The sequence below is a fragment of the Drosophila obscura genome, unplaced genomic scaffold (genome assembly GCF_018151105.1).
Source record: "Drosophila obscura isolate BZ-5 IFL unplaced genomic scaffold, ASM1815110v1 contig_4, whole genome shotgun sequence".
NCBI classification, from domain to species: Eukaryota; Metazoa; Arthropoda; class Insecta; order Diptera; family Drosophilidae; genus Drosophila; species Drosophila obscura.
Window position 1 is genome coordinate 2,964,271 of NW_024542828.1, and position 23,153 is coordinate 2,987,423.

General features: G+C 40.3%; 6 protein-coding genes across 7 annotated transcripts; 3 read left to right on the forward strand and 3 right to left on the reverse strand.

Annotated features, from left to right (window-relative positions):
* The first annotated feature begins 3,540 nt into the window (after window positions 1-3,540).
* LOC111071368 (gastrula zinc finger protein XlCGF49.1) lies at window positions 3,541-4,561 on the forward strand. Its single transcript, XM_041595054.1, has 2 exons — window positions 3,541-3,751; window positions 3,809-4,561. Exons 1-2 carry the CDS (start codon window positions 3,561-3,563, stop codon window positions 4,446-4,448), a joined length of 831 nt encoding a protein of 276 aa, XP_041450988.1. The 5' UTR covers window positions 3,541-3,560; the 3' UTR covers window positions 4,449-4,561.
* A 99-nt stretch (window positions 4,562-4,660) lies between these two features.
* Window positions 4,661-6,160, forward strand: LOC111071378 (ras-related GTP-binding protein A). Its single transcript, XM_022362680.2, has 4 exons — window positions 4,661-4,777; window positions 4,841-4,940; window positions 5,003-5,387; window positions 5,447-6,160. The coding sequence occupies exons 1-4, from the start codon at window positions 4,766-4,768 to the stop codon at window positions 5,883-5,885; spliced, it is 936 nt and encodes a 311-aa protein (XP_022218372.1). The 5' UTR covers window positions 4,661-4,765; the 3' UTR covers window positions 5,886-6,160.
* On the reverse strand, window positions 6,075-8,489 carry LOC111071386 (beta carbonic anhydrase 1). The gene is made up of 4 exons (XM_022362693.2): window positions 8,181-8,489; window positions 6,987-7,071; window positions 6,724-6,911; window positions 6,075-6,665 (listed from the first exon to the last, which is right to left on the reverse strand). Exons 1-4 carry the CDS (start codon window positions 8,271-8,273, stop codon window positions 6,264-6,266), a joined length of 768 nt encoding a protein of 255 aa, XP_022218385.1. The 5' UTR covers window positions 8,274-8,489; the 3' UTR covers window positions 6,075-6,263.
* Window positions 8,490-10,112: 1,623 nt separating this feature from the next.
* Window positions 10,113-12,705, forward strand: LOC111073802 (ubiquitin domain-containing protein 1). Of its 2 annotated transcripts, none has more exons than XM_022366318.2 (5): window positions 10,113-10,271; window positions 10,347-10,469; window positions 10,550-10,799; window positions 11,720-11,960; window positions 12,026-12,705. In XM_022366318.2, the coding sequence occupies exons 2-5, from the start codon at window positions 10,385-10,387 to the stop codon at window positions 12,206-12,208; spliced, it is 759 nt and encodes a 252-aa protein (XP_022222010.1). In that variant the 5' UTR covers window positions 10,113-10,271; window positions 10,347-10,384; the 3' UTR covers window positions 12,209-12,705. The 2 variants fall into 2 exon arrangements, with proteins under 2 accessions (XP_022222010.1, XP_022222003.1); XM_022366311.2 differs by having other exon boundaries at window positions 10,114-10,271; window positions 10,323-10,469.
* A 1,622-nt stretch (window positions 12,706-14,327) lies between these two features.
* LOC111074925 (odorant receptor 83a) lies at window positions 14,328-15,884 on the reverse strand. The gene is made up of 4 exons (XM_022367921.2): window positions 15,324-15,884; window positions 15,054-15,253; window positions 14,443-14,995; window positions 14,328-14,387 (listed from the first exon to the last, which is right to left on the reverse strand). Exons 1-4 carry the CDS (start codon window positions 15,882-15,884, stop codon window positions 14,328-14,330), a joined length of 1,374 nt encoding a protein of 457 aa, XP_022223613.1.
* A 1,142-nt stretch (window positions 15,885-17,026) lies between these two features.
* Window positions 17,027-21,213, reverse strand: LOC111072816 (alpha-tocopherol transfer protein-like). Its single transcript, XM_022364900.2, has 3 exons — window positions 21,116-21,213; window positions 17,974-18,278; window positions 17,027-17,914 (listed from the first exon to the last, which is right to left on the reverse strand). The coding sequence occupies exons 2-3, from the start codon at window positions 18,276-18,278 to the stop codon at window positions 17,293-17,295; spliced, it is 927 nt and encodes a 308-aa protein (XP_022220592.1). The 5' UTR covers window positions 21,116-21,213; the 3' UTR covers window positions 17,027-17,292.
* Window positions 21,214-23,153: the final 1,940 nt, after the last annotated feature.

Consider the following 23,153-nt stretch of genomic DNA (forward strand, 5'->3'; position numbering starts at 1 on the left):
TCGATAGTTGAAGGAATAGGACCGTTAATTGATTTAAAAGCAAAGAATTTCAAGGATGCAGAGTATCTATCTACACAAGCTAGGGTGACGGGAGATCAGTGTAAATACCCAGACATGAAAGTTGAAGAAGGATTGCTTTATTTACGTACCGAAAAGGATGAAGGAACGGAAGATTTGCAAGATCAGGTTTGGAAACTTTGGATACCACAGAGTTTAACCAAGGAGGTGATCTCAAGAGCTCATGACTGTGTTGTAGCAGCTCATGGAGGGATGGGGAAAACTTTGGATTTGATTAGGAGACAGTTTTATTGGCCAGGAATGGTTCAACAAATTCGCGATTATGTTCGAAATTGCGAAGTGTGCAAAACAACCAAAGCACCGAACATAATTCTGCGACCACCAATGGGAAAGCAGGCAGAATCTACTAGACCATTTCAGAGACTCTATATAGATTTGTTAGGACCATACCCCAGAAGCAAAAGTGGATTTATTGGCTTACTTATAGTATTGGATCACTTTTCCAAGTTCCATTGGTTATGTCCACTACGAAAATTTACTACTTCTAGTATTATTTCGTATTTGCAAAATGAGATTTTCTTTGCGTATGGAGTGCCAGAAATTGTGATAAGTGATAATGGAGTACAATTCCGAGCAAAAGAGTTTGAAAGTTTTTTAAAATCATTACAGATCAGACACATGCTGACCGCTATTTATTCTCCCCAAGCAAACGCATCTGAACGCGTGAACAGGTCTATCATTTCGGCGATTCGAGCATATTTGAAAGAAGATCAGAGAGATTGGGACAAGAATGTGGCTGCAATTAGTTGTGCGTTAAGGAACTCTTTACATCAGAGCATTAAAGTTTCACCTTACCGAGCGATCTACGGCATGGAAATGATAACACATGGATCCGAATATGAACTATTACGAAAATTAAATCTTCTAGAAGAGTCCGTACATCCTCTTAAGAGAGAAGATAAATTGGCTTTATTAAGAACTGGGATTAAGAGAAATATTACAAACGCTTATGAAAAACAGGCCAAGCAGTATAACCTACGTGCTAAGGAAGTTCGTTATCATGTAGGACAAGAAGTTTTTAGAAGAAACTTTGTACAAAGTAATTTTGAGAAAAATATCGCAAGCAAATTGTGTCCATCATTTGTTAAAGCTCGAGTGCGAGAAAAGGTTGGAAGTTCTACTTATGTCTTAGAAGACTTAAAAGGCAATTTAATAGGAAAGGTGCATGCGAAAGACATAAGGCAATAACAGATTTCAGGGTAATCTGCCCTATGTAAAACATGGCTGATTACCCTGTGGTGTGCTGTGCATGGTTCTCAAAAAAAAGAGAAAAATTTGTTTTTTAATTTTTCGTAGAATTCGTATAAATTGTTATCGATTTGGCGGGAAATTTAAGCTCATTACGTTAGGAGATACACTCGCGAGTTTCACAACACAGTCAGCTGGGAAGAAAGCTCGTAAACTCGATCGTTTTGGGTGGAGCGAGAATAGGTTCTTGTCGAGCTCAGCGAATTTTCTCTTCCTATTTGATCGTACCAGCGTAACTGACCAGACCTAATTTCTCGTATCAAAATCCAATTACGCGCTTAACCCAGGCTAATAGTATAAGTCCTAAATATTCAAAGAGCAATCTCGAAATATTTAAGGCATCCGTGGGAATTTTAAATAAATCTTCGTGAAGAATTGTTTTGAAAGTGGTGTATAGTTCGGCCAGGTAAATATTTCGTGGAAGATTGTAGGGAGTCACATGGAATTTATAAGACTGTATTCCAGAACAGATTTTGGTTCAAAGCAGGCGCTTTTAAAACATTGCTGTGCCCAACAAAAACATAGCGAAGGAAAATAATACACACGGTTTTAAAGAAAAAGGTGAGAAATAAGGGGTTTTTATAGTCCAAGACAATTTTCTGACCTAACCTCTCCTCATAGACCAGATCAGGGTCAAGTCAGGGGCAGAAGAACCCGTGGAAAGGGCCGAGCTCCCCGACGCAACTTTCTTTGGCAGACCAGCAGCCGCAGCAACGTTACATATGCGCAGTCTGAGTTTGTTCGATTGTCATTAGCGGGAGAGCAGGGTTAACGACCGGAGCAGAACGTTTGGAAAACGGAATACCGGAGACAAACAGAAGAAGGCGAAGCAGCAGGAATTAGTGAATTAGTGAAAATTTAGGGTTGATTAAAAGAAATTCGCAATTACATCAAAAAGAAGACATGTAAACGAATAGGCACGTTCAAGATCACTAACACATGTACAACCGGACAAAAGAATAAAGTGTAAAGTAACTAAGACATGCAAAGTGAGTGAAAAGGCAGAGTGAAAATAACCCAGTGAAGCGAGACTTGTAATGCTCTATCACCCCAAACTAATTACCTAAATTTAAAATCAATCATAAAATCAAACCGATCTCCTAGAAGGCCTTCTACGATAAATCTGGGTGAGTCCAACAGACCGAATAAAAACAATCAATAAAAACCAAAAGAAATTAACCATGTAAAAGAAAACGTGGAAACCGACATACCCGTCTCTGTGAGATAGAGTGTGTGACCGAAAGAAGAGGTGAAGAAAGAGAGTTAACAGAGATAACGATGCAATCCGCAAAGCACCTGCACCGATTTGTCGCGTGTTTGTTTTGATTTTGCGTTTGCTGACTTTCCTCGTTTTATTGGTTTCACTTTGATACAAGAAAACCTTAACCCCTTATGATATATTTGCATTAAACTGATTTTTCTATATTATTATTAATTTTTATATATTATGTTATTATTTAATTAAAACTTCTTTCAGCGGTTGTATATGTGAAAGTGAACATGAGCAAAAGCAACGAGATTACAAATTAGTAAGAATAGAATTTATCAAAGAAATTGTTTGAGCAATAATAATGAAAATAGGGTATAAAAGTCTAGTTGTGAAAGCAAAAGAATATTATTATGAAGTATTTAAGTGGTATTGGCTTATTAAATGAGTTATGAAGATTAAATATAATGGTTTCAAGTATTAAGTTTTGTGTAAAAATTATGGAGTAAATAAAATAATTAATATTTCCTTGAAGTAATGTGAAGAAGAAGAGGGAGAAGAGATATCGTTTTTGGGAGTTTTTTCGAATATTTATTGCGCGCAGAAAAGCTCAATGGTCGGGAGGGTTGAGACGCGTTACTGCATACCATCAAGCAGACTCACTGTCCACACATCTCAATGGGATGGGTGTATTAGTGAGAATTTGAAGAGAGTAGAGTCTGGTTCAAAGTTAATCATTTTTCATTCGTTGTGAGTCGCGTTGCACTTTGCATTGCGTTGATCGATGGAAGTAAACATTAAGGCAAGGGACATTATTAAATGTGTACTCTGAGGTTGGAGATGGAATGGGTCAAGAACCCCCCCACAGGCTGTTTTGCTAGCTGTGTCCCATCGACCTTCTTCACTGCCAACAGGATACTCAGGGAACGTCCAACGTTAAGACCGGCCTCACGCTACGGTCTGCACTGTGCTATATGCATAAAGGGGTTTGGTACATTACAAAGAGCTGTTTGACAGTGCAACGCAAATGAAGCTGGAGCTGAAGAAACCAATAGTTGAACAGAAACCGCCAAAGGTAGCACTTGAGGAGAAAAAAAAGGAGAAAAGACTGACCACGGGTGCCCGCAAGAAGCTGAAGGAAACTAAGAGAGAGTCCTATAAGTGCGATCTCTGCATCAAGCAATTCCAGCATAAGAGAAATCTTGAAGAACATATGAAGTGAGTTTGTCCACTGAATTGTTCCTTGAACTCTAGAGTATCGGTTTTCTTCCACAGAATTCACACCAATTCCCACATTTGCCAAACCTGCGAACAACGCTTCCTATTTAAAACAGATCTTGACCTACACATGACTGTCCATAGAAGCGAACGGCCGTATCAATGCCCCCTATGCATGAAGAGCTTCGCCACGAACCAAAATATAACCAACCACAAATGCCTGCTGGAGGAGGATCGGCCCTTCAAATGCTCGCACTGCCCACAAGCTTTTGCCCATAACTACTATCTCAAGGAGCACTTGTTTAGCCACACCGAGGAGGAATCTGACAAGCTTGCCACTGGCCCACACAAGTGCACCCACTGCTCGGTTGGATTCCACAATAAGTCTGCTCTCAAAGTGCACACTCTCGTTCATACTGGCGAAAGGCCGCACAACTGCCCGTTCTGTGCATCTACGTTCCGATCCAAACAGACTTTAAAGGTCCACGTTCGCGTCCACACAGGGGAGAAGCCATACAAATGCCCCGAGTGCCCGAAAACCTTTGCCGACAACAACAATCTCTTCAAGCATCGACGACGCCACACAGATGACCGACCCTACAAGTGTCCCCATTGCGTGATGGCCTTTAGGGAGAAGCATCATATGAAACGGCATGTACTGGGCAAGCATCGTATCAGTGAGGAAGATCTGAAATGATCATCCAATACTGTTGAGCAGATGAAAATGGATTTTTGAATTTAATTCAGATAAACTTGTAACTTGCCTTTATTTTATGAATGGTCAGGAATAAATTTATTTTTGGTTTTTAATTTTACTCAATTCAAATGTTTAAACAAATGCGCAACTTAAAAATATACACCCATACCAGAACTAGTATTTTTGGGACTAAATTGTGTAACCCACGGCCACACTCGTCGCTGTTATCGTCATCGCATTGCATATGTCCCCTCCCCGCCCATCTATTTGTTTTTATTGTTGATTTGCTTGCGAAGAATTGAAAAATTTAAAACGAAATGAAGAAGAAGGTAATGTATTTTACGGCAAACGGATCCTGGCTTTGTTCTAAATCCACGCTTAACTTCAATTAGGTACTGCTGATGGGGAAGAGCGGCTCTGGCAAGACCAGCATGCGTTCCATTATCTTTGCTAACTATATAGCCCGTGATACGACACGCCTTGGAGCAACAAGTGAGTAATCTTCATATATATTCCGATTTTCAGTCTATAACTATGGCACCCGACAATTGCAGTTGATGTGGAGCACTCACATGTCAAGTTTCTGGGCAATCTGGTCCTCAATCTGTGGGACTGTGGCGGCCAGGAGGGCTTCATGAAACAGTACATTGCGCAGCAGCGTGACAACATATTCCGCAATGTGGAGGTGCTCATCTATGTGTTCGATGTGGAGAGCCAGGAGATGGAGCGCGATGTCCATTACTATCAGAGCTGCCTGGAGGCGTTGCTGCAGAACTCCCCGGAGGCGTTAATCTTTTGTCTAGTCCACAAGATGGACCTGGTGCCCGAGGAGCATCGCGAGGGTGTGTTCAAAGAGCGTGAAGAAGATCTCATACGCTTGTCGAGGCCGGGAAATGTGACCTGCTTCCGCACTAGCATCTGGGATGAAACATTGTACAAGTCGGTGGCGAATGAGTTTTCATTGAAACGACTTTTATTCAACCTCTAAATCATTGCAGAGCCTGGTCTTCCATTGTAACCATGCTGATACCCAATGTGGCCGCCCTGGAGGATTCTGTAACGCATTTTGCCAATGTGATTGAGGCGGATGAGGTGTTGCTCTTCGAGAAGGCCACCTTTCTGGTCATATCCTATTTTCAGAGCAAAAAGAATCGTGACTCGCATCGGTTCGAGAAGGTCTCGAACATCATCAAACAGTTTAAGCTGAGCTGCTCCAAGTTGGGCGCCAAATTTCAGTCGATGGAGGTGCGAAACAGCGCCTTTGCAGCCTTCATCGATACCTTCACAAGCAACACGTACGTCATGGTGGTCATGTCCGATCCCACGCTGCCTTCGGAGGCCACGCTCGTCAATATACGGAATGCTCGCAAGCACTTTGAGGAGCTGGAGAATCCGAATAACAGTGCAATGAACCATCATAGCCACAAGTACCATTGATGCCACGCCGATTTGTTGCTTTCTGTTTCCCTGTGCCTGCCCTGCTTGTTTTCTGTTTCAAAAGACAATGCCCAATGTCTGTTGTTGTGCACACATCGAAGCGCCCAAGGTGCCCCCCACCCCCCTGAAAAGTCTTACTGCTTCCCTTACTGATTAATATATACATATAGCCATCTCCTTCGTTGATTTTTCATAGATTTGTAAGTTTGAACCTTTGTAGGCCGTAAGTTTATATACACAAAAATTACACACTTATAAATATATACATCCAAAAGAAAGCTAACAATTAGTCATTTGTAAATGCAGCACGCAATAGTATAAGGCCTTCTTGTTGCACATATCACAGATAATCCAGAAAATCCATATGTTTATCTCCGCCTATGAGTAGAACCTTCGAACCTCAGCGGACAGACGATCCACGCTGTTCTCGTCAACGGCTATGAACCGCTTGCCCCCGCGACTAAAGTAGTAAATGTCTCCCGTATAGATATCGAACCAGAGCGCGTGTATATGCAGATCATGTGACTCCAGGCGCGACTTGAGGAAGCCATACGAGGCAATGTTTGACATCTGCTGCAGCGTATTGATTTGGGAAAGCTTATCCTCAATGGCGAACTTTTCCTCCGAGTCGATGTAGGCCACAAAGCGACGCAGTGGCGTTTCGGAGGAGAACAATATGGGATCCTTCATTCCAGCATCGTGCCATTCCTGAAACTTCTCCAAACTGGTGCTGGCATGCGTGCAGAGCCATGAACGCAACGGAGAGAGACGTCGATTTAGCTAGATTTCAGAGGGAGGTTTTTAAGATTTGTAATTGAAAACTTCTAAGATCCCGTACCTTGGAAGCAAACTCCGGATCCCTTAGCTGATACAGCAGATTCATGGCCTTGCAATCACTGTGTCCACACACGATGATGTGCCGTATATCATTCACCACACAGCCCAGCTCCAGGGCAGCCGGCTCGCAGCTGAAAATTTCATCCGTAAAATGATGGGCATGTGGAATCAGATTTCCAGCATTTCTCACTTATCCGTGGGAAACAAAAAGAATGTTAATTAATTATTATAAGGTGTACGGTGTACTCGTATAAGTGTACATACCAACAAACATATCGCCCACGTGCGTGTCCGTGTACCTGGTGGGAATCATTCTACTGTCCATGCAGGTGAAAAAAACGGCCTTCGGCTGGTAGATAAAACATATCAAGAGTTAGCGCAGATATCGGTATGTGCGTAATAAAAATATATTGCAATGAGAAGCAAAACTAATTGTACTCAAGCTATGACCTAAGCCTTTGGTCATAGAAGTAGTAGTACCGAACCTCACCACTTTCAGGACTGTTTGTTGTCTTCTTCTTACACGCTTTCCCAAAAGGTAACACTTGTTCAAGTTGAAAGACTGGAAGTGTCCCAAAAATAGTTTTGAATGTGGTAAGGTGTGGCACTACTATCATGACCACAGCTGTACTTGGCAAATAGCCAAAAGTGTCCACAGAGGGGCTCGTTCGGTTCAAGGCTGTACACCAGAGAATTTTTGAAAATATTGGAAAACAATTGACAGGGAATAGGAAATGGGAATGATATGGGCTAGGAAATATTTCTAATGGTATGGTTCTAATAAAAGCAAAAGAAGTGCCACCTGAATCGTAGATAAAGAACGATCTTATCGTGTTCCTGAAACATATGTAAACTAAATCGTTTGTTACTGGAATATGTAACGTTTGAAAAGACGTGACCTTTGGTTCTTTTATTTCAATTCCCAACAGTTTTTATTGCACCTATAATGCTGACAATTATATACTTGATAATTAGAGAGTATTTTCGTTTCGTATAGCCAAAAAAAAGAGCTTTCAAATTTTACAATTAAAACTGAATTAATTTATCCATTAGCAGGGCCGCAAATGCACGAACCCAAACCAAAACCCCAAGAGCAACAAAAGCAATCACTTAAAAATATAAATATAAAGCGTAAAAAACGTAATAATAAAAAGAGTGGGGTAGGGGCTGGACAACGACAAAAACAGTCAACCGGTTCGTAGAGAGTCTGAAATGTTTGTTTACCAAAAATAAAGCGACAACAAAACGAAGAGACGAGAGAGGGTATAAAGGCAGAGGGTGAGAGAGTAGGTAGACTGTCTGACAAGTCAGACAAATATGCGATAGCACAAGGCAAAAGCATGTTCTAGTTTTAGTGCCTCTCCATTTACCAATTTATGTGTATGTTCAATGTCACACGGGTATGGGTATACATAGGTTTGGTATGCTATAATCTTGACCTATTAACTTTTGTCTAACCTCGGGATTATCGCGCACTTTCTGGAACTCTTTGACCATTTGCTCGCGCGTCGTATTACGATACCGCATCACACCTCTCAGAATACGCTCCATTCTTTGGCACTTTTGATATACTAGTCTTTAATCGGATGATAAGCTACTTGATTTGTCACTTTTATTGCCCGCACTTTAGTCTATGAATTGATTTTTGCTTGATGGATATATACTATATATACAGAGTTCTCGTAATAATCACGCACACACGACACACCACACGCCGCGTACAATAATGAGCGGATGGAGCTCTGATGACTGGAGCATTTGAAATGGAATTGTTGCTTCCGAAACACGCGACGCATACCCCAGCAGCTGTTTCTGTCTCTCGCTCAGAGCACCAATACCGTTTGGGGCTTCGAGAGCTTTACAAAGAGAGCGTAAGAACGAGTAAATAAATGTCTAATGGGGACTTGGGCGCTTTTGGGACTATTATTATAGGTGATAATATTGTATTTATTATTGTACTGGCGTCAAATTAATACCCTTGTGAAACCTTGCTAATTTAATTCGATTTAATTACATATTCAACAAATATTCCATTCATTAAGAACAATTATTTTCATAACGGCATACAAACAGCTCTTCTCTCTTATATTTTAGTGGGGTGGGTGTCTTAAGAGAAGAGAGTAAATTTGTTTGCACATCAAACAAAGAGAAAAATGTTCATTATTTCTGCTCCACCAAAAGCCAAGACACTCCTAAATATAATATTTACTCATTAAATATTGTTCATGCTAGAATTGTGGGCAAATTAATTGCCTAATAGATTTTCAAAGAGCAAACGACTCTGGCAAATTCCCGACAGACAACCCACCATATTCCAGTTTCAATGGCAGACAAACGCTTATCAGTCCAGAGCAGGGTAAGCTAAGGAATGGGATCGAAGCAACCAGATGATTATACTGATAATACTCCTACTATATTATAACGCTCGGAAGTTTTTTTATGATTTTATTGACATACGCGGAAATAATTTAATACATACAAAAATATATGTTCATGGCAGTCATGTGGATTAATTCGACATTGTTTTTGTGTTGGTTGACTGCAAGTCCAACATATCCTATCCCAATTCTGTGTCTATAAGGCATTATAACGATCTACAATGTAGATTCTACATGTTTAATCATTTTACTATTATCCCATTTACCGTTACTATCCACTTTACTTTCTGAAACGGTCTTTCTATCCGACTCGATATTCATACGCAAACGGTGATGTTCCAAGCGCATGGAAGCGACTTATATCCCATCAGGACAGGAATGTGTAAATGGGCGGCCGTATATAGTGCATTATATTATATAATATATTAAAGTCTCTTTCTGTAAACACTTTAACAGAACAGAAAGTGAAAGTTAGAACTTTCTTAATGTTAATATTAAATAACATTTATTTTGCAGCGTTATTGCGCTCTGAGATCTTTGAGATCTGCATACCTTGGGAAACGGATAATATCGAATTGGGGTAATGTTTGTCATTTCAGGCTCCAATCAATGCTTAAGCTTATCAGTCTCTGTTTTAAAAAATTAAACATTAATTAAAGGAAATAGGGTGTACAAATGTCCATACTCATAGCAGAAACCTGGTTGACCAGGTTTCTAATATGAAACCAAATTTTAAAATAGACGAATATTCTTTATGATCATGGACAGAGAACGATTAGCCCATTGTCGACCAGTGGTTATTTTCCGCGGCTTAATTGAAGGTTTTTGACTGTTTAAATAGAGGGGGGTTCAGTGGGCTAAGTCCTTTTTTTCTTCGCTATATTTACGGTATATTTTTAAAATGAAAAGGTTTATTCTGGTATACTTCTGAGGGTTAGGTGGTATATTTCATCGATAAGTCTGCGGTCACACTGAACACAACACGGTTGAAAGAAATTTAATAATAAAAAATAAAAAACGAGGCAGTCAAACAAAAAAAGCAATAATAAAGACAACCAACCTGATAAAAATAAAGCAAATATAGTATAGATCAGGCACAAATCAGAAACAGGCACAACAACACACACACACACAAATCCGAAAGCAAACAAGGCGGCTGTGCGGGGCAGAGGTAAGAATTTTCATAAATTTTTATACAAATATATGTGTAAATTGCCCCTAGGATCCTTTCTTTGCTGTTTGATAGGAAACCGAGACGCTGTTGTGCTTGCGTCCGACTCAAAAATGGGCGCCTGTGTATGTCGCATGAATCCCGACAACGAGACGATGAGCGTCTCGTCGGCGAGCATATCGCGTCCACCCAGTGCAGGTGAGTGGCCTTCACACCCGTCGCATCAATTCCATACCCCTTAATCGGCAATCTGTTTGTGATTTGTGACGTTTTCGCAGGCATTGCCTTGGGCGCGTCGCGCAAAAATCGCCCACTCTGCCATGAGACAATACGCTGGCGTTCCGATGTGCCATTGACCGAGGGACAGCTGCGCTCCAAGCGGGACGAGTTCTGGGACACGGCCCCAGCCTTTGATGGTCGCAAGGAGATCTGGGATGCCTTACGCGCCGCCACCAATGCCGCCGAGGGGCTGGACTTTCAAATGGCCCAGGCCATACTGGATGGGGCTAATGTGTCAGTGCCAAATGGGTGAGTCCTTGTCCATTAGCCCACAAAATGCTAATTGCCCTCGTCTGGCCGCCTTCGGGGCGAGAAAATCAATAGCATATAGTGATTTTTTTATAGCCATAACTCCATTAATGCATGACAGCATTTCGTCGGGTGTCCCTTAATGGACGATGCCTGGGGTGTTATAAATTTGTGATGAGGCTTGCTAGGGCGTTAGAAAAATAACTTTAAGGAAGCGTTGGAACATTTGCAAACTGTTTTTCGTGGCCGGACATAGCTAATGGTTAAGTAAAGACCATGTTGAATTTTTTTTGTAGCAGATATTACTTGAAAAAGATACAACTTTTTAATTAATAGCACTCCCTTCAGAATGTACCACCCACACAAAACAATTATATAGGATTTTATGGCTTTCCCAAATCAGTTCGATCATATTCCATAGCTTTTTGTATTCTTTTATGACCCACATGACTCATATGCCAAACTTATAGATCAATTATGTAGTAGGTACTACTCCACAAGCAGGGTATTAAAGGCTTCGCCATGTGTCCCGATTTATTTGCACGGTAACGTTTTTATTAGACATCGATTTTTGACTGCCCCACGACTCTGGCATTCGTTTTCATCGGGCTGTAAATCATATTTATTTAAATGCAGCGCTGACCTTTCCACTCTACTGTCTGACGGCTTGCATGTGTGCCAGTCCATGTCCTTGCTGTCCCTCCGTCACATTCCCCATGCCACATACGTCATTTCCTCTTTTATCAGACTCTTATCGGAGTCTACGTCCGACCCCGGCTGGCATTGAATCATTAGCATTAGGGGCCAAACCGTTGGGTAATGTATTAATGGGGAGGGGACTGAATGGTGGATTTGTGATAAGATAGTGATAGTGGATTGGTGCCGCCTGGTTACTAATTTGGCCATCATTCGTCTTGCAGCTACCTCACAGAGTGCTACGATGAGCTGGGCACGCAGTACAAGGTGCCCATCTATTGTCTGTCATATCCCATCAATATCGTGAAGGAGGAGAACGGACGCGACTCGCCTGCTGAATACTCAGAGCCAGTGGATGGCGGCACCGAAATCTTTCTCAAGCTGCGCATATCATCGAGCATGACTGATGTTAAACTGCCGGTATACTCCAAGGATACGGTGGGACAGTGCAAGAAGAAGTTGCAGGTGAGTTGAGCTTTCTATTTAGTTGATTTCAATGATTATTCCACGCATGGATTTCCGATTTGCAGGCCACAGAGGGTGTAGATGCCTGTTGCCAGCGTTGGTTCTACAGTGGGAAACTGCTGGGCGACAAGGTACCCATCGACGAGTGCAGCATACACCAGGGCTATGTAGTCCAAGTCATTATCAATACGGAGCACTACAACCACGACAATAGCACGAGTACAGTGCGCATGTCGCTTGCGAGCTAGCGGCGCAAGCAAACCAAACTAGTCAACAGCAAGCCACGACAGCAAAAGCAAAAGCAACAGCAGCAACAAGAGCACGACTCGCAGAATGCGGAGGACGAGGCCAAAGGAAGCAGCATCATGAATAATGTCATATACTCAATATGTCGCACAAAAAGCCCAATCTGTGATGATGTACAGCACAAAGGGGAGCAACAAGGGCTACACAAACAGCAAACATATTGCATTTATCAAAATCCGCAGCAATTGCCAATTGTTGCTCTCTCTGCCTTGTTGTTATTGTTGTTTTTATGGCTGCTCGCCTTGTTATGCTTTGTGTAATATATTTAAAATCAAAAAATCTAATAACAAAAAGAGAAAGGAAAAACAACAAAAAAATGATAGAAAAGTTGCTAAGGGAAATTGCAAAGGGAAAATGCTTATAAGAAGAACATAAATTATAATGTAAAATTATACATATATATTTTTTTGATAATAATTACAGATAATAATACAACAGATTAAGGCAATCTTTATAAAGTATATGTATATGATTTATATATACATTAAATGAAGGCAGAGAGCATTACTGAACTTCTCTCGATTGAACTTGTACATTTTTATATAGAAAATTAGCAACAGAAAAATTGAAGAGCAGAGCAAACCATAAGCTAATTATTAACTAATTGTAAGCAAGTGTTAGAGCATTTGCATAATTGTAATATAAAAAGCAAATTAGCTAAAATCTGTAGTATTTCGGCCACAACAAAACCAATCAAACCGATTTTTTGATACTGTACAAAATGCCAAGCACAATAAAACATTGTGAGAGAAAAACCATATGTAGAAACAAAACAAAAACAGAAAAAACAATATACAATATACAAATTGTTAAACATTTATATTTCATGCTCAAAATGTAGTTAACACGATTGATTGATTATACGAGTAGCGGGAGGAGAAGTATCGGGAGTTGAAGAGTTAACCCAAGTACCTTATAAATGTATATGATTTATTTCGCTTTTAGTGTTAAGAATGAAATCGGAAACAAAACTGAAGTGAATATTATTTATTTATCTGTCAAGCACATGAATTTCTTTATTCTCTTTGTATTGTATGATTTTCCTCTCTAAATAAATTCGTTTACCGAAATGATTGCAAGGAGAAAAATAAGATATGAATAATATTGAGATTAGCGGATCGACACTCATATCTTATATATGTTAGTTCATCATTAGTTGTACTCTATTTACTTTTATTCATACATACAAATGTAAACCAAATGCGTTGCGAAACTATAAGACGGGCAGTACTTGAATTGGCATTATATTCCTCTATGTTTTCTGATAATATATCAAAATTAATATCAGTAACTATACAAAATTAGAAAACAGATGTCAAGGCGAAGATTAATTCGTTTCCACTTGAATTCATTAGATAAGTTAGATCATTGACGCACATTAGCACGGATTATTCTGATTATTTTCGATCTTATGTAATGGTAGATTAAATTTGTGGTAAATTAATAACCAAGTCGGTTGCTAAATTGATAAGAAACCTTGATATTAGAGTTTTTTATAATCGAACTGTTGAATCTAATACAAAATTGACTAGGCTTGATTCGAAAAATATGAAATATGTGAGTTAATCAGTTAGTCGAAACATTTGTTCTATAGTTTCCTGTATGTCATTCGACAATTGCATGATTGAACTAGCGAATCTATTCGAAAATATATTAAATTGAATTCTTTTCTATAAATTACCTATATTTTGTAACTAAACCTGAATGAAAGAAAACTATATGAAATAATTTATTTGATTAAAAACAAGAATTAGCAATGCTTTAATAGAATTATGTTTATTTTCCATATTAATGCACTTTTAACATATTAAAAAATTATAACATTATATCGTTGGTTTGATGGAATATTTCTGGTTAACATTGCACATTCTCGACTGTCTTATAGCTTCGAAACGCACTGTATGAGAGTGTAGTATGTGAGCTATTGCCAAAGTTGATAGAATTATTGAAGAAATATGAATCAAAAGCATGAGTTTGCCTCTGTTTATTAAAATGCTAATATTTTTTATAATTACTAAAAACTGTATAAATAAAAGCGAAAATCGAAATCCGATCAATTGTCTAGCCCCGAGCATCCATCTTTTGGAGGAGTGTGAGGAATGAAAAGGCTGTGGTGATGGTCTGGAAGGGAACCAATTAGAAGGAAGTTTGAAAATGGAATCAAGTCCTAAAGTACCCCTCTGAAACGATCCACATTCAGGTTGGTGATCTTTCCCGCCGTCAACTGGAACTGTTTCCTGGCATTCAGCATGAAGAACATATAATCGCTGCGTACCTCTCGGAGATGTCTTTGCCAGGGACTCCTCCATAAAGCCTCGCCACACCTCTGACTGTTCTGGTACACCACATCCGCAAAGTAGCAGATTATGAAGAGCTCGTAGAGCACCAGTAGCAGGTACTGCCCCAGAGATACCATCCGCATAAACGAGTTGGCGGTGGTGCTTTTGGTCGAGACGAAAGCCACCAGGCACATGAGGAAGGTGACCTCTCCAATCTTTACAAACCAAATGGGACTGTAGAAGCGCTCCATTTTCTTGAGCACGGCTACTATATAGCGATGGTGGTCAATACAACGCCTAAAGGATCGCTTGAAGGCTTTGAGGAAATCTGTAGAGGATTTCACTTGCGGTGGATGCTGGAGTAGCTGCTCTAAAGGAGTCTCTTCCTCCTGGGAGTAGGCATATTGATTGGGCTCTGCATCGGAAACAGACTGTTCGGATTGGAGTTGTCTGTAGATGGGAAACTATTGGAAATTAAGGATTCAATTTGAGTTATTTCGATGTAAACCTCAGTTCTGCCATATTTGCTCCCATTTGAATATAGCTGGTGGCCAACACATTCTTCAGGCTGCAGAAAAGAACATCATATTGTCCCGATAAAAGAACACAGAAAACCATATGAAGACCACTAGATGATGCGAAGGAAGCCGCCACTTGGATCTGGCCCATGGCCTGGAGAAAGAAAACTACTTCATACACAATGGGTTGCTAGAGTAAAGATGACATTTATTTAGTCAGAGAGTTTAGTCAGGGATAGAAAATAACTACATATATTCACCGTATAATCAAATGGATACCAACAGGCCAGAGGCAGACTCTTGTCCCTATAGGCAATGGGTAGCACAAGCCAGAAAATGGTTCCAATATAGCAGCAGTAGACATACGTTTTGATCCACAGTTTGGACACGCGATGAGCCCCTGACATGGTAACAAAGCTGAAACCCAGAGCAGAGCGTGGTTGATAGTTCTCATTGATTATTAATATAATTTCATCGAGCAACTTTGGCCGGAAACGTCTAAAGTACAGCTTCATGGTAATGGTCCACATATAGATAATTGTTTGTATCATGCAGTTGACGAAGAAGTCCAAGTCCCCCTGGCCATAGTTGATGTAAATAGTGCAGATGTACAGGCCAAGAATATGCACCGACACAAAGTAGTTGAAGATCTCGTAGATCCAATCCAGGACTCGCACAATGAGCACCAGAAAGCCCGAACTCTTGAGTGAGTAGCCAAATGGATACATTGCTGCTATACACATTGTATAACGCACAAAAACGAATAGATCTTGACGTTTTGAGTCGTCTTTAATCTGTAGTGGTAGTTTGGTTTCTTTCATGGTGTCTTTTTGGATTATTGCGAGCATTTCTGATGGAATATTCTTATATAGGTTGAATATTTCAATCATTTTATTTCTATAAATTAAAAGTTATATACTCTCGACCAAGAAAACTTTAAATTACATGTTGCAACGAGGCAAGATAGCAGCAGACACCCAAAAGGCCTCATAAAATTAAATATAATTTGAATAAATAATAAGAAAATGGATCTATGAAAACTTTTGATTGAAGCAATTACCAAAAGTTTGGCAACTTTGTGGTGGAAATAACTTAATTAATGATTAGCCGCATGAAAAGAAGATTTTCTCAAATAATTATATAAATTATTTTTCTCTTCATTTCGAAAACTGTTGCACCACACATGTTCCTCAACCAATTTGTGGTTACTTGAATTTATTCATGCTTCATTTCATTCAGTTTGGCTTAGGACTTTAGCTCTTTTTGTTGGCCAACAGACTTTTACTCCAAGAACTGCTCAGCTGTAGTATATTTTGCAACATTTCTTTGCAAATCATAACGCTACTTGACCGTCTAGCCAGGCAAATAAATTCCTAACAATTCCTCAGACTGGCATTCGAGTTCAAAAAGAAAGGAAGTGAAAAATCCTTACATTGAAAGGCAGTGGCGAGCAGAAGACCATGTCCGGAGTTGAGTCGTGACTGCGATATGTCGGCCACACTTGATTTCGTACGCCGAATCGCTCACAGGACAATGGGAAAAGGAACCAATATGTCAGACGGAGTAAGTCAAGCAGGAAGAATGTCCGCCTTCGCCTTCGTATTTTGCCTGCCCAAGTGCGGTGGGAGGAACTGCGACAAGTTTCCGTTTCCGCCATCAACGTGCATGTTGCACAAAGTGGAGAGAGACATGCGACGCGACGAGTGAAATATGCTCTTGTATGCATCCGTGTCCGCATCTGTATGTGTGGCCCTGTGGCAGATGCAATCAACAATCGGATAGTCAGTGCAGTCAGGGCACGGGCACTCTTCACTGAATTCGTGGTCATTACTTGTACTTTAATGGGGCATTCGTTGAGAAATGTCGAGTCGTATTTTTCATTTCATTGCTTTCATTCATTCACCCACCCACCTACCCTACCCTACCCACTTCTTCATGTTGGACAGTGTAAACGACATGTGGATTTTATTTATTCATTCCTTAATATGCTGCTGCTTCTTTATTATTGTAATTACTGCGATGTACGGATGAGAAGATATATACGAGTATATACGTATGTGGTAAATAGATAATGGAACAGGCGACAGAATGAAGCGTTTAAGCAAGAGTTATGCACATGAGCTTGGACTAAACAAATGAGTGGCTAAAATATACACAAGTAGTTACGCTTGGGGCATGGTGCATGGGGCATGGGGCATGGGGCATGGATGTGGGTATGCGGATGCGGGTTCAATCGATGTTCAGCTGACGGAAGGTGCCTTCCATGCCGAACAGATCATCGCTGGTCTTTGGTGCGCCGGGGCGCAGAGATTCATTGGCCTTCTTATCCTCCTGCTCCTGGAACCACTTGGTGTTGTCGGCCAGCTTCTGCTTCCACCACTGATTAAGCTCGACGACGCTGCCAGCCTTGCCGCCGTACTCATTGGGCAAGAGATCTTTCGGCACGGCCTTGTAGAGACTATCGATATCGTTATGGAAGGTGATGCGGCTGCGGATCTTCTCCTTCACGAAGGGCTTCACAAAGTTGAAGATGGTGTCGACCAGCGGGGAGATGTTGATCACATGCACCTCCTTCACCTTCACCGGATAGCCCTCCTGTACAGCAATCAGAAACTTCTTCACCACCGACGGCGAGAATTTGGCAAAATGAGCGGCACTGGCTGGGGCAGCGTCCAGGATGAAGATGTCACCGGCAATGCCGATTGTCTCCTCCGCCAGACGGACATCGCCGATCATCAGAGCCACCTTCATGGCGTCCAGGATGTGGTGCGGCTGGAAGTCACAGTCGATGCCCCGGACGAACGTTATGCGACGTCCATTGGGAGTGATCCCTGGCAGGGTGGGACAGTGTCTGAGGGATATCAAAGGATAAGGAACAGATGCCCAGAGTATGGCTACTCTTCTACCTACACATAGTCCAGCACAAGGCTGAGCTCCTCGCGATTGATGTCCCGATTGGAGAAGACCTCCGGTACCGCATTCCGCATCGTGTAGTACATGTCCAGCTTCTTCTTAACCTTCTCCAGGCTGAACTTGCAGCCGCGCAGGAACGTGGTCAGACGCATGTCGTCCATGTCCTTGGGCAGATGTGGCTGCGTCTCCAGCCACTCGCGGATCAGCTTAATATCACGCTCAATGTCGGCTGGATCCTCGGGTTCACGCAACTCCTCGCGAATGGTTACGCGCTGAGCGGGTGTGGGGTGTAGCATCATCATCTGGGGGTGGCAAAGTTGGGTTTATTAGATGATTGATAAGTTGAAGAAGTAAGTCAATCTTTGTGATAAAGTTCCACATTTTATAAAGATTTCTGAAAGTTCCGCCTGTTTCAGATAAATTAACAAAATTTTCATTAGTTCCCCACCTTTTTCGACAGACCAATGTCACATCTAACGTCCATTATTGTAATGTTCCCCCATTCTACGCTTAAACCGCTCTATTGCAATATTTAATTACGAATTTTTAATAAAATATCTGATTATTTTTGACATTTTAATTGCGCGCTTTCAAAATGTTTCGCTCGTCTTTCGGTCACACGTCAGTGCCTCGATTCATTACTTTGCATGGAGCTATGACCAAATATGCATTACTCCAGACCCGCCCCAGCCCCGAGCTGGTGAACGAGTACTTGGAGACAGTACTTTGCGTAAGGGCCACAACAACATTAGCTGACATCGACCTCAAAAACTATTCATGGCTTTGCTTTTTTCTGTGTTGTTTCAGCTCGTAAGTTGTTTGTGCGATCATCCATATAAGTAAACCCGAAATGAGTAACAAAATACAGGGAGCAAGGTTTATAAAAATGGGGGGAAATAAATAATTATAATGCAAATCTTATCTAATCTTAGGTAAAGCGATGGTTTGGGGAGCGTGCAATATTGGTAGGTACAATGCTATATGCTATGTATGTATTGCTGTATTGTATATTTTGTTTAAATACTTTAATGTTTTTATTTACGCTCTTTGGGGCGTGATTTTCTGTTTTGGCTTGTTGATTTTCTCTGTCTCTTCTTTTTAGTCATGCATGAAATTTTACTTTCTGTGGTGAGGTAATTGACGTTTGGCGATTTATATGAGTAAGTATACAATATACGAGTATACAGTATTTTGAGAAGAGAATAAAAGCTGGGACTAGCTGAAGCGGCATTCCGCATAAATAATGTAGCATAAATCATTACTTATTCATATTGTATTTTATCTTTCAACCACAATCTCTTTATGTAGATAAGATTTGACTTGTTCTATAAATAAGTTTAATACAAAAAATGCAATTTTTTGCAAAATTTTCTATCTATATTTAAGCACCAAATTATGATGTGGTATTAAAATAATTGATTTAAATATTATATCGATATTTCGCACTACTTTTTTTGTGTATAATTTTCGAAATTCAACTGTAACTAATTTGAGTTTTAGCCAAAACATCTTAGATACACCAACAAAAATTTCGTATCAATTTGCAACACTTAAGACGCAAACTCTATTGGGGTCAACAGCAAAAACAATTGGTAAGAGGAAAAGCTCTCGAAATAAACCAAAACCTAAGCTCAGGCAAAGCTGAAATAAAAACGATTTGATTTCGGATACTACATGCCCCATTTGCCACAAGCAGCTGCAAGTATGAAGTTGCATATTGCAACCTGTTAGAATTGCAATCGCCGGCACGGCGGTGGGTTGGCGGTGATTTCTCAGGAGGAGGCACGTCTACACTCGAAATTACTGTGTGTATGTGGTTACTGCTGATGTTGCAGCCACTGCTAATGGCCATTGCGTCTGTTGCAAATGTGGCTGGCCTGCAACTCTGCGGCACATATTGCGAAAATCTTCAGCAAAACAAAACAGCGCGGAACCAGACGATAATCAAGCAGCCAAAGAGTCAAGAAAAATGGTCAGAAAACGGGTTATACCAACTCATTTTTCCTTCTCTTTTTTTCGGTCTTTTCAGTCAATTCGGGCTTTAGTGGAAGTGCTTTCGGTTTTAGCCTCTTTCGGCTTTTGTCTCTCCTCTGTACCTGTCTCTCTCTCTCTCTCTCTCTCTCTCTTCAAGCCTTTTGCCATTACAATAATTCTGTTTGCCTATTTATTTTGTAATGCTATTATTTTTTGAGTAAGAATTTCAACAACATTTGTGGGTAACATTTAAGTGCTTGAAAAAATGGTCTGTAAACACGACGAGTGTCAAACTCGATATGAAGCTGGCTTTGAAGAAGAACGGAGAATGGAGAAAAATTGAAAGGGCTTGCGGTCTTTATACTAAATGGTATTTAGTTATTATGAGGGATTATAATTTTTAAAATATTTGAGGCATTCTTTTCGGTGAAAATAAAGATTAAAAAATAAAAAAATTTATTTAGACATAATTTGCAAGAAATCGTTGTTAAAAAAAAGAGAGAAAAATCAATACGGACTTGTGGGAAGCCTTCTGTAAGATGATAATGTTGATTTTATATGCTTAAATGAGCTCCAAAGCTAATTTTGATTTTAATGCCATGTTCTATTTATAGTTCAAATAAACTTTTATCTTTTAACTAATCAATAAGACTTCCTAAAGTATCTATAAATCTTCGCCTTGTCACTCACTTCATTTAAAATTTTTTCCCACATAAAATTCTAAAAAATACTCTCCATTGAATGAACTCTGCTCTTTAAAAAAATTCACCAAAATTATTCCTTGCATGTATGGTGCATTTTACAAATTCCCTTAAATTCTTTTGACCATTGTTGGACAGCATAAATCTCTTTTCTTATTATTCTTTGGCATTCAGCTTGAGTTGTTTGCACAATTGCAAAGCGAGTTATTGTTCTCGTGTGGAATTTATAGCCCTCCGTTGGATGGTCTCCACCAAAAATCCTTCACTTCTTTTATATGTCCGATTTCTGACATTCCACACATGATTTGCACACTTTATCGCGTATATTATCCGTCGCACTCATTTAAATTCCATGCATTGTCCTCCGCTGTACACATGAGAAGTGCCAAGCTAAAAATTTGGCACTTCAGAGATATGTATACGAGAAATACTATGCGTGTGGTATGGGTAGGGGTAGGGCTCACCTTGGTTAGAGAGTGTTTGGTTAGTTAGTCAGTGGGTAATCCTTAAGTATCCAATGGACAACGCGACGTATGATTGACACAACCGAAGCGCTCAAGATGTTAACTGAAACTGTATGTCTGCAAACATGTTTCGTACCACTTAAATACTCCCGAACCCATCAGCGAACTCTGAAAACGAAGAGATACGACAGAAAACAAGCTCGGCTCGCACACGATTGCAACAACGAATGGCAAAAGAAAACCGAAAGCCATAAAACAGATCATGCCATGAAAATCGGTCAAAGAGAAAAATGCACGCGCTGACTGTTGTGCGCTGGAAGCAGGAGACGGAGAGTGGAGAGCTGCTGCTGCCCATTTGCGCAAGAGAAGTTCAATGAGCGGCGCAGAGTGCTGGCCACGCTCCACTGCCGATCCTCCAAACAACTACACACCATTCCCCCATCAGACAATGATCAGACACTCCACATCGCTCCAGACACTGATCCAACACTCAGACATAAGACAGTGATTCACAGCAGACAGATGCCACGCCATGGCACCTCCTTAGCTCATACCACAACCCATCCTCGGCGGCAACCCAAGGGCTTAGCCAAGTTTCGCACCCAAGTTCGTGTGTTCAGTCTTTTGTTTTGGCAGAATTTTATGCTGTGGCTTCCCTTTGGAGTTATCATTCCCACCCAATGGCTCTTCTTCCAGCTAACATTTACAGAGAAAAAGTGCGTGCAATAACTGAGTTATTATCTCGAAAACATAAAAGCACTGCCACATCCATCGAAACGGATTGCATTACGAGTATTTTCTGTCATAATTGTTTCTTTATATTGTACATTTTCGACATTTCACAATTAAGCAATTTACTGCACATGGGGCTTCATAGACGCAGTCGAAATTGGAATCGATGTTGGATTTCGATTTGAAGTTGTGCGAGTATCTTTCACCAAGTCTCTGAGTCTGAGTCGTTGAACTTGCCAGGCGTTTCCTCATTTTCATTTAAATAAAATTGTACATTTTCCATAATTCCAAGCATTGCGTTTTGCCTTTATTTTCTTCGTTTTTTGTCGGGTTTTTTGGTTGAGTTTTTATTGTTCCACTAGCTGATTGCCAGCAATTATCAACGCTTGTATTGGCCAGAGAAGGGGGCCTTCAAAGGGGGTTGGGGCACTATGAAGAGAGGGTGGAGGGTTTCGACTTTGACTTTGCATGCATTGAACTTGCTCTCGCCCTTTTTTTTTGTTTTGCCATGAAGCAAACAATGCGAGAAACTGCAAATGTGGAAACAAACGTAAAGCCAAATGCAAAAAATAAGATGCAAAAAAATGTTGTAACTAACCAAAGCAAACCGACACCTATCATAGGCAGTATAAGAAGTGAAATGCAACAGAAAAAAAACTGATGACGTTGGTGTGTTTGCGTGTTTTATAGGAGGTAGATAGAAGGAGAAACGGAAGAATGAATGAAGTGATCTCGGATGTCAGAAGAATTACCTTTTTTTGTTTTTTCTTTTTGTGCATTTGAAACAGAACAAATCTAGCGCTGGGCTCGGAAGTTGTTGCATGCCCGAGACAGATATTTTAATTATATCCATGGCTGCTCGTATATATTACCATTTTAATATTGGATGAAGCAGGATTATTCTGTGGCAAAATTGTCTCTTAATAAAATAGATTACTTGAAAGCCCCATTCCCCCTAGAACCTCATTCAGTTTGTTCTCCCAAATTGGGCTTTAGAAAAACATTTCCAATAACATAAATCTGCTATGTACGAGTATATATATAAATTAAACTTTTGAACTCTGAAATTTCTCCATTATGCTTTGACACTAATAAACAAAATACAAATAACTCAAAAGGGTTGAATTATGTAAACGAAACTGGTGATGTGTTAAGGGGTCTATAAAAGTGTCATTAACATGGTCGAATGTTTAAAATGGTATGGTATTCGTATAGTGTGGTATGTTGATGACTTGTACTCTTATTTTAATGACTCAATTCGTGAGAGGTTTATTGTAAGACCCCCAAAAGAAATCGCATTGTCAAT

Bases quoted from the DNA above. Each gene is read 5' to 3' on its own strand.
- LOC111071368 (XM_041595054.1), top strand. From the start codon at position 3,561: ATGAAGCTGGAGCTGAAGAAACCAATAGTTGAACAGAAACCGCCAAAG. The intron at 3,752-3,808 runs GTGAGTTTGTCC...TTTCTTCCACAG, and splicing joins AATCTTGAAGAACATATGAA to AATTCACACCAATTCCCACA.
- LOC111071378 (XM_022362680.2), top strand. The intron at 4,941-5,002 runs GTGAGTAATCTT...CGACAATTGCAG, and splicing joins GACACGCCTTGGAGCAACAA to TTGATGTGGAGCACTCACAT. The intron at 5,388-5,446 runs GTCGGTGGCGAA...AAATCATTGCAG, and splicing joins TGGGATGAAACATTGTACAA to AGCCTGGTCTTCCATTGTAA.
- LOC111071386 (XM_022362693.2), bottom strand. From the start codon at position 8,273: ATGGAGCGTATTCTGAGAGGTGTGATGCGGTATCGTAATACGACGCGC. The intron at 6,912-6,986 runs GTATGTACACTT...CCCACGGATAAG, and splicing joins CGTGGGCGATATGTTTGTTG to TGAGAAATGCTGGAAATCTG. The intron at 6,666-6,723 runs GTACGGGATCTT...TCTGAAATCTAG, and splicing joins ATCCGGAGTTTGCTTCCAAG to CTAAATCGACGTCTCTCTCC.
- LOC111073802 (XM_022366318.2), top strand. From the start codon at position 10,385: ATGGGCGCCTGTGTATGTCGCATGAATCCCGACAACGAGACGATGAGC. The intron at 10,800-11,719 runs GTGAGTCCTTGT...TTCGTCTTGCAG, and splicing joins AATGTGTCAGTGCCAAATGG to CTACCTCACAGAGTGCTACG. The intron at 11,961-12,025 runs GTGAGTTGAGCT...TCCGATTTGCAG, and splicing joins AGTGCAAGAAGAAGTTGCAG to GCCACAGAGGGTGTAGATGC.
- LOC111074925 (XM_022367921.2), bottom strand. From the start codon at position 15,884: ATGAAAGAAACCAAACTACCACTACAGATTAAAGACGACTCAAAACGT. The intron at 15,254-15,323 runs GTGAATATATGT...TCTTTACTCTAG, and splicing joins GGTATCCATTTGATTATACG to CAACCCATTGTGTATGAAGT. The intron at 14,388-14,442 runs GTACTTTAGGAC...GTTCCCTTCCAG, and splicing joins ATGTGGATCGTTTCAGAGGG to ACCATCACCACAGCCTTTTC.
- LOC111072816 (XM_022364900.2), bottom strand. From the start codon at position 18,278: ATGATGATGCTACACCCCACACCCGCTCAGCGCGTAACCATTCGCGAG. The intron at 17,915-17,973 runs GTAGGTAGAAGA...GATATCCCTCAG, and splicing joins AGCCTTGTGCTGGACTATGT to ACACTGTCCCACCCTGCCAG.